The sequence below is a fragment of the Cavia porcellus genome, unplaced genomic scaffold, assembly GCF_034190915.1.
Source record: "Cavia porcellus strain 051 isolate PalLab524CR breed Dunkin Hartley unplaced genomic scaffold, mCavPor4.1 scaffold_29, whole genome shotgun sequence".
NCBI lineage: Eukaryota > Metazoa > Chordata > Mammalia > Rodentia > Caviidae > Cavia > Cavia porcellus.
The window spans coordinates 11,879,040-11,897,616 of NW_026947512.1; the positions used below are offsets into that span (position 1 = coordinate 11,879,040).

The window sequence follows — 18,577 nt, forward strand, 5'->3', positions numbered from 1 at the left end:
TGTCTTTCTGATATACCATTTTAATCATCATTTTCTTAATTTTAGGATCTGAATCTATTTTTCAGTTTCCAAATTGGAACTTGTTTGTTTAGCTTTAAAATCAGAATCACTAGTCAGCATTAATTTCTACTTTTGTATCAAATCTCTTCCCCACAAGTTAACTGGAATAGGTGCTATATAAAGTAAAAAGAAATCTTTTTGTTGGTCTGGTCCCTCATAAGGCAAAGGTGAGGCACTTGTAACACATGCTGAGGGGTTCCCAGTCTGATAAGGGATGTAGGGGCCCTTTGTGTTGGCCACATGGCAGGCCATTTAATGTAATTACAGACACATCTGTACCAGTGTCTATTAGACCTTCAAAATATTTTCCATTAATGCTTATAAAACACATAGGCCTGTTTTTAGTCACTTCCTGTGTAAAATAAATTTCTCTTTTTGTAGTTTTGCTCTGAGGGTCTTGCTCCCTCCTGAGCTCTGTCTATACTTAACAAAAGAAGGCTTCTATAGGTAACAAAATCAACTGCGTCACATAGTCTCCCTGTTCAAAAACCCAGAGATCCATGGCACATGCAAGAACTTGTATCTCATCTCTATAATCACCATCAATCACACTAGGCACAACAGTTATTCCTTTTAAATTTAGATCAGCCTTTCCCAGTACAAGACCAAATGTTCCTTCAGGCAGGGAACCCCAAATTCTTGTGAGAATTGGGGTGGGCTTGTTACCTCCAATGAGAGTGACTCTGCAAGCTGCAGGAAGGTCTAATCCTGTACTTTGAGATATTTCCCTGGTGATTGAGTTAACATCTCTCTGGGCAGCCACCTCTGATGTTTTAAATTTGCTGATGAGTTTGCACTGGGTAAAGCTGACTGGCATTTGGACTTACAGGCCATGCCTCCTGTATTGTTCTGCTGGCCTAAGGGAAAGGCTCTCTTCTTGTTTTTTGGCAAAGGTATACCGTCCTTATGGAATTTAGATTGACAATATTTGGTCCAATGCTTCCTTTTTTGGCATCTCAGGCAGAGACTGAGCACAGAACCTGCGTCCTCCTCACCAGAGGCACTTTTCTCTTGCCCTGCTGCAGCTGCAGCATCTGTACTATCAGATCTAACAAGAACTCTGCAATTTTTCCTAGTATGTCCCACTTTTCCACAGTTAAAACATTTCACATTACTCCTTTTTGCATTTGCAAGACCAGCCATAACCTGAGCTGTCATAGTTGTCTTATAGGATTCAGTTCCAATGTCCTGACATGCTCGAATATATGTTGTTAAATCAATAGTTGACTTTACAGGATTTAAAGCCTGTTTACAATCCCGATTCACATTTTCATATGCTAATTGTAAAGTTAAAATATTTGCAGCTTCTTGACCGGAGCCGCGGGAGACAGGAGACCAAACTCGAGCAGGATCAGCTCTCAAACTTTATTACGTACAGCAAACCGGACCTAACAAGGTCCGCCACCCTCAACGTTGGTTCCTCTTCCGCCCGTTGGGGGCAGGAACAGCCTCTTATAAGGGGAAGCAGTATCCAATCACAGAGAAGCGCGTCTAACAAGCTGATAGGCTAGCGTCACGGGTAACTGGGCAGACATGACAATTTGGCGGGCTTGTTCAGGCCGGGAAGAACCCGGAAGCAGGAAATGGGCGCCATCATAGGCGGCTTCCCACATCTCCCCCTTTTTTATTTATTAAAATAGGATGGTCTATGGGTCCCTCCAAGGTGTCTATGACCTTGTTGCTGTTAGACACCTAGGAGTGGGCCTACCTTGTAGGCTGAGGCATGAGAGAATGTAGAGGTCTATACCCTGCTGTGCATCACCCTGTTTTGTGCATATCCTTGCGCCAGGACCATGCTCAAGGTGAGTGGTTCATTTTTTCGCAGGGCCAGGCTTTTGTGAACCGAACCTGGATGCATATAGACATTTATTTCTGCCTTCCCCCCAACCTTTGGGGCGGATGGCACTGTAGTACCCTTGGTCTCGCATCTCAATGCCAATAATTTGACTCCGGGAGGGACCCCTGGCCTTATAGGCCATGTATATCTGAGTGGAGCCTGTCTTAGGTTGACCGGGAGGGCTTTTCCCGTCTTACCCGTCATTGGCTTGCCCACTCAGCTCTTATAGCTGATGTTCTGCAATGTGAAGGAGATATGCGGCGGCCTGCTGGCCTGATGGGCCACCTGCTGCCATTTGCATGGCTGCCATAGCTGTGATCTTAACCTGCTGCTGAGTTTGTATGAAGCGATCTAACAAGCATTTAATAACCACAAGCCCCACTAGGATGGCCACGGCAATCAGGATCCAAGTAGTCAGGTTGGGCCAGGAGAACCAGGAGGTGACGCGTTCCCACAAACTGGCTTAGATGGTCTCGGGCACTGAGCGTCGGTCCCAGAAGGGTCGAGTTGACTTGTGTCCGCGGGCTTATCCTCCTGTGCTTTATCAGGAACTGGTGGGGAGTTTACTGCTCGCGTCAATCTTTCCGGGACCCACAGCGGTTCGCAGCCTGGTTCCTGTGGGAAGACACAAACCGCACCTCGGGTCCAGCTAATCACTGGATCCGGGCCCATCCATTGTCCTGTAAGGACATCTTTCCATCTCACCAGCCCTTTGTCGGCCGGGGACGGGTTATTGTGCTCCATGGCAGGGGAATGATTATTATGATTAAGGTTTAAAAAATTTATGGTAAAGAGTGCCAATGATATTCTTCCTTTGGGCGTTAGGCCGTGGCCACCCAATTCACGGCACAGGCGTGTCCACTCTTCTAAGGACCTATTTTTGTTAGTTCTTAGGACATCACGGCACTCCTTAGTGCACTGTTCAAAAATCAATTGTTTTATGAGAGGGTGAGCCACCTCAGCATCTGGAAAAATCCTGTTAGCGGCCTCAAGCATGCGGGCCACAAAGTCTGAAAATGGCTCTCCCTGCCCTTGTATAATTTTTGTAAGGTGACCCATATGTTCTCCCTTTCCAGCCAGCCGTCTCCAGGCCTGGAGGCCACAGCGGCTAATTTGTTCATAAACCTGGCGAGGGTATTGAGTTTGATCTTCCTCAAAGGCTCCTCGCCCTAATAGCATATCCCTGTTCCACTCTCTCTGGTTATTTTCCCTGTTGGCTGCCGCCTGCTCTACACAGAATTCCTCATTCCAGGACTTCCAATCTAAATATTGTCCGGGGGAGAGGCAGGCGCGTGCCAGCTGGGTCCAATCTCCAGGAGTTAAAAGCAGACCTGCCAATGCCTCTAAAAGCGCCATGGTAAATGGCGCATTGGGCCCATAAGCTGAAACTGCGTCCTTGATAGTTTTAAGTTGTTTAATTTCTAAGGGCTCATAATATCCTCCTCCTCCCCTGCCTCCTACTTGTACCGGGAATGCATGGAGACCGGAACACTCAAAGGGAAGCCGCGACCATACCCTCTGGTAGAAGGAACGTCCTCCTCCCTCCCCAGATGGGGGCGCAGAAGGCAACCCAGGAAGTAGCTCTCCCTCTAACCAGGGCGGTGCCATAGGTTGTGGTGGCAGCCCAGGGAGCAACTCCTCTTCCGGCCACGGCAGTGCAGTGGGGCCTGGCGCCCTGAAAGGGGCGATCGTGGGTCGCGAACTTGCCAAAGGGCGGAAGGGCTTAAGCTCCTCCCGTAAGGCGGAGTAGCTCGGGCAGGGTGGTGTTTGGTTCTCCTTTTTATCTTCCCGAGCCCTAAGTTCCTCTTTTAACGGTGTAGGAGGGTCATGCTTAGCAAAGACGACCTCCTCTTCTGAGCCTTCCGAATCCGAATCAGAATTAGAGCCCTGAGGGTCCTCCAGAGACCCACAATCGGCAGTGGCTCCGGGCTCCTCTGAGCATTCCAATCGAGCTCTATCAAAAGCCTGTCGGGCTGTATTAGCGAAGCGAAAGCAAAACAGATGCAAAGGGAAAAGAAAAGAAAAAAAAACCGGCGTCCACTCGTGTGGCGCTCAAAATCTGTTAGGTGCGTCCACCCAACCCAGGTGACCCAGTACTCACCTGTCCTGGGAACCGCTGTATCTCACGTAGCTGATCAGGGTGAAGAGAAGAGGCGCTCGCGGCCTTCCGTTGTTATTGGGCCAGGTCCTCCGTCGTACCGCAGGCGACAGCAATCGCACCTCCTGGCCGAAGAGGCACGTCGCTGAGTCTTTTACCTTTTTCCCCGTACGGGCCACCAGATGACCGGAGCCGCGGGAGACAGGAGACCAAACTCGAGCAGGATCAGCTCTCAAACTTTATTACATACAGCGAACCGGACCTAATAAGGTCCGCCACCCTCAACGTTGGTTCCTCTTCTGCCCGTTGGGGGCAGGAACAGCCTCTTATAAGGGGAAGCAGTATCCAATCACAGAGAAGCGCGTCTAACAAGCTGATAGGCTAGCGTCACGGGTAACTGGGCAGACATGACAATTTGGCGGGCTTGTTCAGGCCGGGAAGAACCCAGAAGCAGAAAATGGGCGCCATCATAGGCGGCTTCCCACAGCTTCTGGGTTGGATACCTGTCTGTGAATGGCTTCTTGTAATTTTGTCACAAATTGAGTAAAGGATTCCTGGGGTCCTTGCAGAATATATAAGAAGGACATCACCAGAACCCCATCCTTGGAAACAGTTGTCCATGCTTTTTAAATTAATTCTGCCAATTGTGGAAGTAGCTCTTCAGGACATCAAATCTGTTCCTCAAGTGGTGCATATATTCCTGTCCCAGAAGGCATTTCCTCATTTATTGCTGGAATTGGATTGGGACCCATCCTGTTTTTATGAGCCTGTTCTGGGAAACAAGTTTTTAGCTTTATATCAAAAGGAAGGAACTCAGCAGGAAACAGGCATGTTTGTGCCAGATGTTTGATATCATAAGGTGTCAATTGATATGTATCCAAAACATTTTGTAAGAGTCCCACAGTAAATGGACTTTGGACTCTATTGTTAAACACACTTTGTTTAAGACTTTTTAGCAGTTTTATTTCAAAAGGCATGTGGATCAAATATTCATGATCATTAGCATCTCTTTCTGTTCAAACTGGAAAGCAAGCAGAGAGGGTATTATTCTCTCCCCATGTGGCTGCCTCTTCCTGCACTACCTGTAAGTTTTTATGAGATATTTTTTGTAAAGGTTCTGGCCCCTGCTGATGTGATCTCTTTGGGAATTTTGTTTTGGTGGCAGGCAACTCAAAAAGGAACACTCTTCCCTCCATGTCCAAATCAGAGACTACTGACTGTGAGGTCTTTAAGGAACTTAAAACGGAATGGACCGATTCCAAGTTGAGACCATCTCAGGGGAGATGATTGTCCTGCCCTGTGTGCCTTTTTAAGATTTTTTCCAACTCTTTCTCAAATATCAATTTTTATACTGCGTGTTTGAGATAACCATGGGTTATATTTGGTTACCTTTTAAACATTTTGTTAAGTCTTTCTTTGGCACATGAGCCCCTGAGCATTTAAGTAGGCTTTGGAGCAGTTGTAAATATCTTTGCTCCTCAGCTGAAACCTTTTGCCCCATATTTTACTCCAGGATATAACAGCTTTCTACAGTGGGACCCTTTTTCTTCTGTCTCTTCTTTCCAGGCATCTCTGGTGAAGTTTTCATCCTGTGAAAGCCTCCTCTGTATCTCAACCTTTCCACTCCAGGTGGACCTCCTTGTTCAGGCTAAAATTCCTAGTCCAAGAATTTTATGTCCCTGTTTGGGCACTAGTTATCAGGTCCTAACCTAGATTCCCAACATCCCAAATGAGTGTATGGTGAAGGCTTAAATAAAATGAGACAAGTAGTGTGATTTTAGGGCTCCATGAGGGTCAAAACCCTTTAGTTGAGTTTGAGACTCTGAGGACTAAGACGAAGACTCCTCTGGACTGCCCATTTTTATTAGGTCCAAAACAAAGGGCAAGGAAACTGAGGAAAGTGCAGACAATGAGCAGGACCTTGGGAGTCACTTCAAGGATGTCTACAAGTAATGAATCATATCAATTTAGAAGAACTGTCTTATCATGAAGACATGCTAGGAGTGAGACTGTAGGAGTAATCTCTGCAGCTGCAGTCTCTATCTACTTAATTCATGTTTAAGCCAAGTGTCCACAGCTGTGGGCTTGTCTTGCCCTTTGAGGTATCTCTGGTCTCACAGGCCACTACAGGTCTTAGCCAGGACCAGAGATTCATGGAGATTCACTTACTATGAATTAGCTCCCATCGCCAGGCAAGGGACCAGGGGGTAGGACAGACTCACAGTTAAACATATAATGACAGTTAGTTAATTTTTAAATCCTGCTCAGAGCCACTTCATAGTGTTCTCAAACACTTGGGTTAGGTTGATGCTTGTAAATTTCCTATGGCAAATTGCTTTTTTTGCTAGTATTCAGAAATGACTTTTTCAAGGTGTATTCCAGGTATAGCTGGTTTTTGGGTTTTGAGTCTGTTCCAAGATCCTACCTCTTCAATTTGTTGGGAATGAGAAGATGCTGCCTGCTTGGCCCAGCCCCTGGTTCTTTGACACTGGCCCACAGTATTTTCTATGGCTGTTAGGCCAGGTCAATCTTGGAATGTCAGGAAAAACAGCTTTTTAGAACATAATGTCACTTTGGCTAATGTGGTACAGTCAGCAATAACAATAGCATCAAACACAGCCTAGAAAAAGACAAACTAAGATCACCGTTAATCTGTCACCTTTAAACATATAAACTAGATTTGTGGTTATATAATAAAATCTAAAATTAACCAGAAAATATGCAATAAATAAGCTCTCAATATGTCAATTTTACCCTTGGGGAGAATGGCTAAAAGGGGTTAGGAGAAAACAGAAGTATAAGAGGAAGAGGTTAGAAGCAAGGCTGGAGGACAAATGGGGATCATGAAAACGTGGGGAAAACAGGGCAGCAGATAGGAGAGAAAGACTGAAGGAAGAAATGAAAGAATAAAGCAGAACCACCACCAAGCTAGAAACCACATTTATACTCATACAAAAACAAGATCAAACAATGAAGGAGAAAACACAAAAAACAAAACAACAACAAAAAACAAGAAAAGAAAGGGAAACAAATGGTCCACTTCCGGGTTCATCCTGCTGTCATCAGTAGACAATGTGTAGAGTCTGGTGTTGATTTATCCCAGCAAGCCAGCAGGAGCTTTATGGCAGGTAGTGGATAATCCCAGTGAGTTTATTTCCCCTGAAGTTCAGGCTGGATTCTGGCCACGTGGCTGGGACCAGACCTGTTCTGCCTGTAGCTGTCAGCACACTTTCTGTGGACTTGAACACAGTGGGGAGCCACTAGATGGACTCGGAAGTTGTTCTGAGTTCTGAACCCAGTTGATCCCTCTCTAAGATGGCTCCTGGCCAATTGCTCTCTGTTGTGGGACAACCAAGTCCTCAGCATTCAACCCTAGCTAGTGCTGACCTCCATGTCTTCTGTCCACTGCTGGGCCTCTCCTTGGAGGGCTCTGGAGTGACCAGCCAATACCATGTGTCCACAGGTCTGAACTGCTCTTCCCACACAGTGAGTCCTGGCTCAGAGAGGAGGCTCCGCTGGCTATCTCCTTTTTCTTTGTTAAAGTTTCTCTCTTCCCTCTCTTCCCTCTCCCCAAGGGCTTCAGTTTCCACTCAAGGTCTTTCCTGTGTCTAAGGCACCCACTTTCCTTCTTCGTATCACATTGCTATATGCCAGTGTTTGGATGGCAACTCTCAGGCTCTTTGCTGCTTACCACGCTTCCATCTTCCGTAGAAGACAGTTGAGGAGCTTTGTCATTTCAGTCATTTCCAGAACAAAGGAGCCCTCAAAGCAATTTATAAAACCACTTGTCATGAATTACTTACATATACAACCAGGCAGCAATATACAGATTTACTGTCATTTATGCTTCCTGCTTTTCATCTCTTTTTTCTTCCATAGTTTTTTTTTTTTTTTATCTCCTTTTCCTTTGCCTGTTTGTTTCTTAAACTAATAAATTTTTTTTTGTTTTGTTGAGCCAGGATCTCATTTTGTAGTGCAGGCTAGCCTCAAACTTGCAGGGATACTCCTGTTTCAGCCTCCTGAGTACTGGATTACAAGTGTGCACCACCAGGCCTCGGCTAACATGTTGGAGAGTGTTGAAGCTGAATACATGTACAGAGTAGTCCTAAAGACCATGCTGTGTGTCTCATTTCTTTGAACCTTTGCTGTGCACCTGTTTGGGGTGCTGGGGGTCCAGGTACAGACTCCCAACAGCTTGGCACCTGAACAGGGTCTCTACAGTGGGACATCTGCTATGGGGAGTGACTTGCCTTCACTGTATTCCTGGGGTGGAACACAGCCCCAACGTATGTGTTTCACCTTACCTCATTTTCTTTGGAAATCTCTTCATCAGGTAAGTCATGGGGAATTCTTTGTCTGAAGCGCAGCAGAACTGCTTTTTCTTAAGAAGGTAGGCACTATCCGAGGATAGTGTGGCTCAACTCTTGTTGGAATCTCATGATCTGTGCCCATTGTGGAGGATTGGGACAAGATAGGCAATCTGTTGCATGAGGGGCCTTGAGCTCCTATCTCTGTCTTAAACACCTGGTGTCTTTGCTGGGATGCTGTGACAACATTTGGCAGGTGGCAGATGGAACACTGTATGGTTGGCCTCCCGGTTTTCCTGAGGATGCCACTTCTGCTGCTTTTGCCTCCATGCCACTGCTGCCGCAAGACACAAGCCCTGTAAGATTTCTAGGCAATTCCCCACCAGTTCTAACTCCCATGCAAAAGCTGACCCAACAAGCCAAACAAAATTAATTGCTTACCCTTTTTTTGCATCAACAAGGACAAAAGCCCTGCTTTGAAAGTGTGCAATACTCTGTGTTTAAAGAGTTTAAATATGGCTGTTAAGAAATACAGACTTAAAAGTACTTTTGTAATTGGCATTACAGAGGGTACTTACTGGTCACAGTTACAAGATAACCCCTTTCGATTGGAAAGCCTTAGTGCATACTATGACTCCAACCCAATATCAGGGGTGGCTCCAATAATACAATGATGCTGTGGATACACAGCTATAGATATTTAGATTGCAATATTCTTGTAGGAGCTACTGCACTACTGGATGAGGGAACTTTTTCAGATATTTGCCAACAAATTCAGTGCCACCTGCAAGCTTATCTTCAATTGGCTCAAATTGCTTTAAAAGCTTGGAAGAGAATCCCTAAAGTAGCGGACACACAAGGTTCCTTTAGTATTATTAAACAGGAGGCCACTGAACCTTTCCTTATCTTTATAGACTAAATAAAGCTATTGAATGCCAGGTGGACAGTAGAGGAGCAGCCTCTATCTATCTTGTTAAAGCAATTAGCATATGAAAATGCAAACCAAGACTGCAAAAATGCTTTAAAAGATTTAAATGAAACCTGCTACTGCCTTGGAAATGCCTAGTATGGTTTATAAAGTTCCTATTACTTTTCATAGTCCTTTGTCACCTGGGACATTTGGCCTAGTTCTTCTCCACTCACATGCATCAGAAAAACACAATTTTGTGACTCCTGGTGTCACTGATGCTGATTATACTGGAATATGGTTGCTTCAATTGTGATCTCTCTTACCCATTCAACTCAATGTTTCTGAATCTGTAGCTCAACTAATTGTCTTGCCTTATGTCTCCTCTAAAGCTCATGATGTTACTCATGGAAATCAATGGCTTGGCTTTTACTATGATGGCTACAGCTATTCCTCTGGGAAATGAACACCCAGGCTCCTCTTTAACTACTGACAACATTTCCTTTTCAGGTTTTCTGGACCCAGATCCTGCTGATGTGATCTCTGACTTCTTTTCTACATCAGGCCCTTTTGCTCAAACACTCCCCACAGTGATGGCGGATCGAGTCCCAAGGGACTGCCCTCTCTCCTTGCTCATCTTTCATTCAGCCCCTTTGCCCACAGAGGTGCTTGTTGCCATCCAGAGCAGCAAGGTATTTATTGCTGAATGGTTACTCCACTCATCTGGCAATACTTTATTTCCCATTGTTGGTGCTGTTTCCTCTCTTGTCTCTCAGGGACGTGCTAGAGCATCTCTACTCCCTGGACTTGATATGATACTGTCTCACCCCTTGCCAAGGCTGGTTTTTCCTTTTTGCTGTCCTCTACTGTTTCTCTGCAGGTCGGCTAGGCAGACTACATTGGCTCCATTTCTTGCCATGTGCCCGATGATCCTTGTTTGTCTCTGTTTACCCTACTTTCCTTTTCTCCTCAAACTTGCCTGGTTTGTTCCCCTTTAAAGGTGCTCTTCCTGTCTTCACTGATGGATTCCCTACCATGGAGTTGTAGCCTGCTTTGTTGGGAATATTTGGCAACACCTGTATTCTCTGCCACAAACCTCAGCTTAGTGAGCTGTCCACTGTCATCCTTCCTTTATAAGCTTTCATCCCAAGCCCTTACTTTAGCTACTCTACTGATTCTTTATATGTACGTAATGTTGCCCTACACCTACCTTCTGCTGTTATCTTCTCCTACAGCAATAGACCCACACCTAATGTCTCTTTTTTACATTTACAGGCTCTTCTTTGCACTTGTCATGCCCCTCTTTTTCTTTTACACAGCTGTAGTCATCAACCCTTACCCAGTTTTTTACAACAAGGTAATGCTATTGCTGATCAAGCACTGTATTCTCTACCCTCTTTTTGATAACACTAAAGAAAGCAATGACTTTTCCCACCAATCTGCTCATTCCTTGCATAAATTGTTTCATATTCTCCTTTCTGAAGCTAAAGCTATTTCTTTTGCTGGTTCACATTGTGCTGCTATGCCTCACTCTTTTCCCTTTGATGCTGTCAACCCTCATGGATTCTGCTCCAATGACCTTTGGCAAACAGATGTCACACATCTTAAAACATTTTTCATTACTTTGTGTTTCTGTTGATACCTTTTCTGATTTCATTTGGGCTTTTCTACTGCATGGAAAATTTACCCAACATGTAATTCAACATCTTCTGGCCACATTTGCCTCCACGCATGTAACTTTCTCCCTTAAAACTGACAGTAGTCCAGTCTATTCCTCACTGGCTCTTGCTTCCTTTTGTTCCACATGGCAAAGTTGTCATGTAACTGGGATCCCATATGGTCCCACTGGTCAGGCTGTTGTTGAACAGGCTCATCATGCACTCAGATCCCCTCTCTTTGAACATTTGGAGGAGAAGGGTGCACCCCCTGCCCAGGTTTTTTCTCTTCTGCCTATGGTGCTATGTACTTTAAATCATCTTTCTTTCTCAATAAGACTTTCTTCTTCCCTGATTAAAATACATTTTCATGGGATGAACCTCTACAATACAAAGCCTTTTGTATTGTACGAAACGCCCCCGGACCCAAATGGGCAGGGACTAGCGCCCCCGCTGACCTGGGGAAGAGGGGATGCCTCTGTGTTATCCCCAACAGGCCCTGCTCCTTGTGTTCGCCCTGCACAGAATGAGTTGGCACTGCAGGCTGCACCATCTAATTCCACGGTTTCACCTCTCCCTGAATCAAGCCTGGCCAACTTGGATCCTTTTATACGAGATCTCTGCTAATTGGCCTGTAACAAACCCGACCGGTCGATTTATAGCTGTAAATTCTAAATTTGTAAGAAGTTATTATAATTCAGTATGATTAAGGATATGCTCGAGTGCATTCTGATTTTGTAAGATGTTTGTCTGTCCATGTATCTGTTACCTGTTTGTTCAATTTGTTTGTGAGCAGTTGTCAGAAGTTGCTAAGCTAGTGACCATTCACATGTGTGGGAAAAAAAAGCACAAGTGCCCACACAAGAATGCCCAAGTGGCGCAGAACACCTGGGATACGCCCTGAGAGCATGAGTGTAGGAGATGAGCTAGTTTAGCAAAGGGGTGTAGGTATGAATACATAAACAGCTCCGGGGGAACTTGGAGAGTTCTCATGGATCCTGATGGGTTATGTGCTTATTTCTGTTTGAGTCTGTACAGATCGCCTATTTACATTTGTCCATTTGTCTGCTCTGTGAACAGCTGTTTCTTTTATTTTGAACTCAATAATTTTTTTTCATTTTTGGATCATTTGATAAAAAATTCATTTAGGTTATGAATTTACAAAGCATGCTTTCACTTTGGTTGTTGGCTGGTCCAAATGATACAATGATTGGATATGTAAGTATTGTGTGTTATTTGTTATTATGAACTTGAAAGTCATTATTTAGAAAAGAAAAATAATATCAGGATAAAAAACAGGTTGGGATTGTTGGACAGGATTCTGATTGGTAAATAAGAAAGCAGCTGCCTGGTAACATTTTTAACCAGTTCTTGTTTACTGACCGGAGACCCCAACCTTGTAAGAGACACTCCAACTAAAGGTTATATTCACATTCGTCATTATCCAATAGAAATAATACAGTAAGTTTTTGGTTTTAAAATGCCTGTGCAAAGGCTTCATATGGCTCTGACTGTTTATTGCTATCAACTTCGTGATGTATTGTATATATTCATGGTTCTGGATGCGTAGGTCTCCCAGATTGTAAAACAGGGATTACTCAGGGTAACAGACTTCTGTTTCATGTTCAGACCTCTGCTGGTACCAAAGACTTGTGAGATTCACATTCCACTACAGGCCAATAAGTTGGATGGAAACTTCTTGTGTATTACATAAGGATGATTTACTAAAAGGGGTATTTTATGTCAAAATGGATATTCAGATTACTATAAGAATGTCATGATTGTCATGATACAATAATATGTATGGTTTTAATTCCTGATTTACTATGTAAAATATATAACCTAACAGCATAGGTATTCAAATGCTAAGATATCCATGGATGGTAGAAAATAGTTTCATTTAATGTACTAAGGTGCTTCATGTTTAGCTAAGATAGTAATGTTAAGCTAACTGCCTCTAATCTACTGTATTGTTATCAATCTTTTCTTCTGGATGTTCAACAGTTGAGATTTAGAGACCAAAAATTAGAGAGATAGATGGGATAAAAGGACAGCCAATATTTTGGCCCCAGCCCTTCAAGGTCAGTGGGGACCTAGGACATAGAAGAACCTCTGCTTGCATCATCCTAAGATAATCAGTGAGTCCCTGGTCTTCTGAAGATTTTGAGACCATAGAGGAAAGTGATCTTTGATGCAAGGGATGCCTAAGGAGTCACCAGGAGAAAAGTCTCCCAAGCTTTCATGGATAGCAACTTGGTCAAGCATTGGCTGTGACTCATCTTGATGGCTGACACCAGAGGAAAAGCCAAGAGGTGCTATACATGGGTCTAAGATAATTCCTGAAGAGACTTAACCGACCTTGATAGGCAGTAAGAAACTGATTGTATTTAAAGCAGGTCTCACCTCAGCTTTGTCTTGAACCTCCTGCAGAGAAACATGGCCTCCGGAGGTACAACACAATGTAAACTGTTGGCTGTAGGGGAAGCTCGGGTCACTAACATCCTCTGACAATTGCTGGCTATGCTGGTAACTGACTGTTATGAACTGATGGACTATGGAGTTTAAATTGTGGGAGTTCTCCTAAGACAGCTTCTCCAGCTTCAGCTGGCACCCATCCTGTGTATCAACAATACAAGAAAGAGGGATATAATGGAGACCACTGAAGCTGAATACACGTGCAGGGCTGTGGCGTGCTCCTGGCATGACTGAACTGAGAATGAGGAAACACCTTAGGGGGCAGGATAGCCACAGTTGAGGCCACCTGGAGACTTTCTGGATAGTTTTCCTTAATTAGCATCGTCTGTTGCTCTGAGGGCCTTGGAACCCTCCCAAGATCCTGTTCAGGTTTCCTCCATTGTCCACTCAACTCTTTGCTTGTTCTGATTAAATACGGGATACCTAGTGTCAGTCAGTCAGCTGGGTAGCAGTTACGAGCTTTGCTGAGGATTTCACTCCTCCCGCAGCCCTAAAGACCATGCCGTGTGTCTCATTCCTTTGAGCCTTTGCCGTGCACCCTTTTAGAGGATTGTGGGGTGTAGGTACAGACCCCAACACTTAACAGATTTTGAAAGGCTTTGCACAGCTTGTTCAGGAAGACTGTTCTTTTTCACAGAAAAAGTATCTGCAGTAACAAATATTTGGAAGTAAAACATGCAACAGAACTGAGAAAAACAGGAATATGGAGAGCAGTATGGAGTACAAAGGAATGGGAATCTGGGGATGTGAATTCATATCCCACTATGGTATCATGTTTTATTATTTGCAGGCTTCAGTGGACTTATCAAATGAACATGAACGCTGACCCAATCCTTATCTCAATCTTTTTTTGGGCGTGCTGGGTACCATGAATCAAATTCAGAGCCTCATGCTTGCCAAGGCAGGCACTGTGCTGCTGAGCTACATCCCTGGCCCCAGTTTTTTTTTTTTTTCCTGAGACAGGGTCTTGCTGTGTAATCCAGGAGGTCTTGAACTACGTAGTCCACACTGGCTTTGAACTTGTGGCAATCCTTCTGCCTCAGCCTCCCAAGTGGTGGGATTACAGGAGTGTACCACCACATCCATTTTGTAGAATGTGGAAATCAGTTTGCACATACAATAGCTATGTCTTTTACAGAACACATTTCATAGTAAAACTGCAGTGCCTGCATGAGGGGAGAAAAATTCCAAGACAATCAAAACTTTGGCCAGAGATGCAGTTCTGGGTATGTGTGTGTGTACTTGTTTGCATATGCGGGGAGTTGGTAGGGCTCCTGATCATAACCAGGACTTATGCATGCTAGGAAAGTCCTCCACAGGGCGCCACATCCCCAGCCTGTTCCTTACTCTTGAATCATTGTCATATGAACTGCTGTCACTGGGAACTTTCTAATGGAGAGAGTAGTTCTTAGAATTTTTTTCTCCACATTTTTGTTATTTATTTCCTTCCCTCTAGCAGTCCTAATATTCTTTTCAAAAAGGTAACACCCCCCCCCCCCAGTAACCTAACTTTGTTCCAGTAGGCCCTTATTCTTAACAGTTCCCTGGTCTCCCAACAGCACGCTGGCTGGGGACCAAGCTTCCGATGGACGGGCCTCTGGGGGACACTTCAGATCCGAACTACAGCAGTTTGTTACACTTAGTTCCAGGCCATGCAGTGGCCTTCCTGTATCCACCTGACATGGTGGTGTGGCACAGGAGGGGACAGCAGAGTTCGGCAAGCAGATCTAACGTCAGACCTCTCGATAACTGACTCCTTCTGGCAGATATCCTTGGTTTTCAGACGTAGATCGCTGGACTAAATGGGTTTGGACTAAATGCATGTCCAGCTCAAGATTCTATGATTCTAAGTTTCACACCAGAAAATACGCTGAAGGATTGGGTAATATGAAATATATAACAAACAATAAAACTCAATTCTAGCTTAATCCCTTTATCCCATCAGATTGAAAGCACTTGTAACTTTACATCAAAGCAATATAAATGACACAGAAACATGAAAATACAAATAGCAAAGGAATAGGCATTAAAAAAGCAGTCATCGAAAACAATTTTATGGTAAGTACTACCTTTATTTAAAAAAGTTATACATGCTAGAAAAAGCATAAATGATACATGTAAACAATTATTTACCAAATACTTTTTTTCTTGAAAAAGGTGCAAATGATCTTTAAATGTAAACACAAATGTTGCCAAACATTTTTGTTGTAAGGGAGAGGGAGAAGGTGAAGGTTATTCCTTTTGGTTGCAGTTAAAGTCTTTAAGGTTTTCCTGCAAAATGCACTGAAAAGAACCGGTCTATGAATAGAATGAAGAAAAAAAAATTAACCACTGAATCATTACCATTTATTTCCTTACAGTTCTTAACTCTTCATCAGGAAGTGCAATTTGAGAGAATTAACAGTGACCTTACAGAATGAAGATGATGATACATAGTTTGCATAAAAGAACCCAGACACTGATAAAATGCCTCTACTGGTCTTACACTCATCAACAAGTGCTATTTCCATTCTTTGGAGGCTGTTACTGCAAGCCAGCCTCAGCAGTGCCAGGCCTGAGCTGCAGTGTAAACTGCCGCACAGGGCTGATTCCCGGGCAAAGGACGTTCTCTCTGCTGCTCGGTGGTAGTGATGTCAGTTGCTTCACTCGACAACATGGGTGAGCAAAAACTCGCAGAGCTGCGAGTGATTATATTGGTGTGGTTCTCAAGACAGCAAAGGGAGACTCATGTGATGTTTTGCAAGAGGCACTGAGCAGAGCTCTAGAACTAGCAGAAACCCCGTATTAAAAAAAAGAATCTTAAATAGAGTGAAGACAAGTTCATTTAGAAGCAGATAAGTTATAACTTTGCTGAAGAAAACCGTAGCATGAGAATCTTGCTTTTACTGGTTTGATATTTCTTTTGCATTTGCTATTTCGTAGGATAAGTTTGTTTCTTATAGGTTTCCAAGTCTTCCGGTGTAGAGTGAGGATGCTGAGTGGCTGATACATTGCTCATACTTGTTCCGATCACTAAGCCTTGCAGCAGTAGCAGTAGGTCATAGGGAGGGAGTGTCTAGTAGAACTAGCCCTTCTGCCCTTACCAGGATTTTCAAAACTAAATCAATAGCTTACAAAGTAAGTTTTGTGTGGTTTTTTTTTAAATGTTGTTGAGACAGCGTCTTGCTACATATCTAAGCTGTTTTCAAATCCCCTATGTAGCTGGGGCTGACTTTGAACTTCCAACACGTCTGCCTCAGCCTTTTCTTGAGTATTGGCATTAGAGGAGGGCGCTGCAATGCCCAGCGGTGCTTGGATTTTCTCTCTCTCCCTTTTTCGTGGGAGAAAGGATAAGTAAAAACCAAAACAAAGCCCAAGCCAAAAAACCCCAAACCAAACACTATGATAAATTAAAATAAAAAATAAATAGTCTTCTGCACAAAGTTGAAAATTACTGTGCAAAGGTGGCATCTTGCAGGTGAAATAGTGTCATTAGACTTGTATTTCTATATGTTGAGGCACCAGCAAAAAGATAAAATTTGTTCTAATGTTTTCTCAAACTGTACAACGCTTCAAAGTCAAAGCTCTCCACAACACAGAGGAGCACATACAAGACTGTCTTCTACATGTTCACCATATATGGGATTCGCAATGTGTCATTTTAATAACGCCTACGCCACCTCCCAGCCGACGGTAATTCATCCCACCATATAACCTGCAAAGGCAGAGACAGAATTAGACTTTTTCACCAGAAAAAGGACTGCTGCTTGTACATGTAAGATGTTAATCAAACTTGTTTCTAAGTTTTATATCATGACTAATATATTCAGCTTCATGTAATTCTTCCAAGGATTGGAAGCCAGCTTTGAGTACTGTAATTACTGAAATTATTGCAGACACTGAGAAAAAAGCTCTCACCTATGGGAGGCTGTTTAAAGAGTAAAGAGCACCATGAGAATTTTACACCTAGACTGGCTTCTAACAATCACGTAACTGTTAAATAATTTTTTTACCTACATTTTCCCCTGTTACACTTTCTTGATTATTTTTATGGCTTTGTCTTGCACGTATTCTTGTAAGCTTCCTCAAATCCTGTGTGAGTAACCAGTGTCAGTTTCGAGTCTGCAGATTATGATCAAGGTCATGGAAATGAAGTTGTATTAAAGACTTTTGTGGAAAAGAACACTAGATCTTCAATCATCAGTGATGTAAAATTATTTTAAGTTTGAGACATAACTGCAAGAATATATATTAATCTTTCTACAGATGTTCCTCAAGAATCTCATGAACGTAACTTCAGCAGGGACTACTAATTTACTTAGCGGCAGTTATTGAAAAGCAAGTCCAGATTATACAAAGTGGCAAAATAAATTTGGCTGTCTACCCAAATTAAGTTTATTTAAAATTGACATTACAAGTAGAAAAATACCCATGGAAGAAAATACACCACAAGTAGGGGCTCCTATTCATGAAAACCTGCAATCACTGATCTCTTGGCTGTACGTGGTTTTGCCTAAATGTTACCTTTGCGGAGAGGCCTTCCTATCGTCCTCCCTCGCCCTCCTCTCTCGCTACTCTTGCAGCATTTCCACGCTGTGGCATGATGCTGTTTGTCCCCCTCACTACAATGCCAGCTCCAGGAGGGAAGGGAGTTCTGTTTTGTTTGCTTTTGCATTCCCAGGGCCTGGAATACTCAGTGAATCTTTAATGAACAGGGTTGTGAAAATGCACTATTAGAGCAAAAATCATTATGTGCTCATTAGTCTAACTATTGAGCCACAAAGAATTGTGAAAAACATGCAAAATCCAAAGCTAGTCATTTATATACTTAGAAGAGTTGTGGTTTTTCCCAGAGATGAAGACTATAAAAAAATGCTGAGTGAACAGGCAGCTGGCAAGTGCACCACCAGAATCCAGCAGAATGGACTCTGAGGCTGTCTCTTTCAGAGTGTAACCAAGGCCGTGCTCAGCTGTGCTCCAAGGCAGAGAAACTCCTGGAAGGCTGGACAATCCCTGGCTGATGGTCAGCCTCAGCCCCTTGGAATCAGTGTCCCTGTTGAGGCCAGGAAGCCCAATGTATTGAGAAGCAAACAACTAACAGCTTGGAAGGTAAAGCCGTTTCCCTGGAAGACTAACCCAGAAGAGCTATGAAATACAGTACAGTACATTTTGAGTTCTACTAATATTTAAGAGTACCTGGCAGTTTAGAGCATCTATCAGATTAGCCTTGTGAATCTAATATAAAATGTGTGACTGAGG

General features: G+C 43.6%; 1 protein-coding gene across 2 annotated transcripts in view; it reads right to left on the reverse strand.

The window, feature by feature from the left end:
* Positions 1-15,390: 15,390 nt before the first annotated feature.
* The window catches only part of Klhl20 (kelch like family member 20), a 45,078-nt gene continuing 41,891 nt past the window's right edge, over positions 15,391-18,577 (reverse strand). For both annotated transcript variants that reach the window (XM_013158017.3, XM_003474643.5), the window contains one exon: positions 15,391-17,033. In XM_013158017.3, coding sequence (XP_013013471.1) covers positions 16,949-17,033 — 85 coding nt within the window. In that variant the 3' untranslated portion in view covers positions 15,391-16,948. The remainder of the gene's footprint in view (positions 17,034-18,577) is intronic.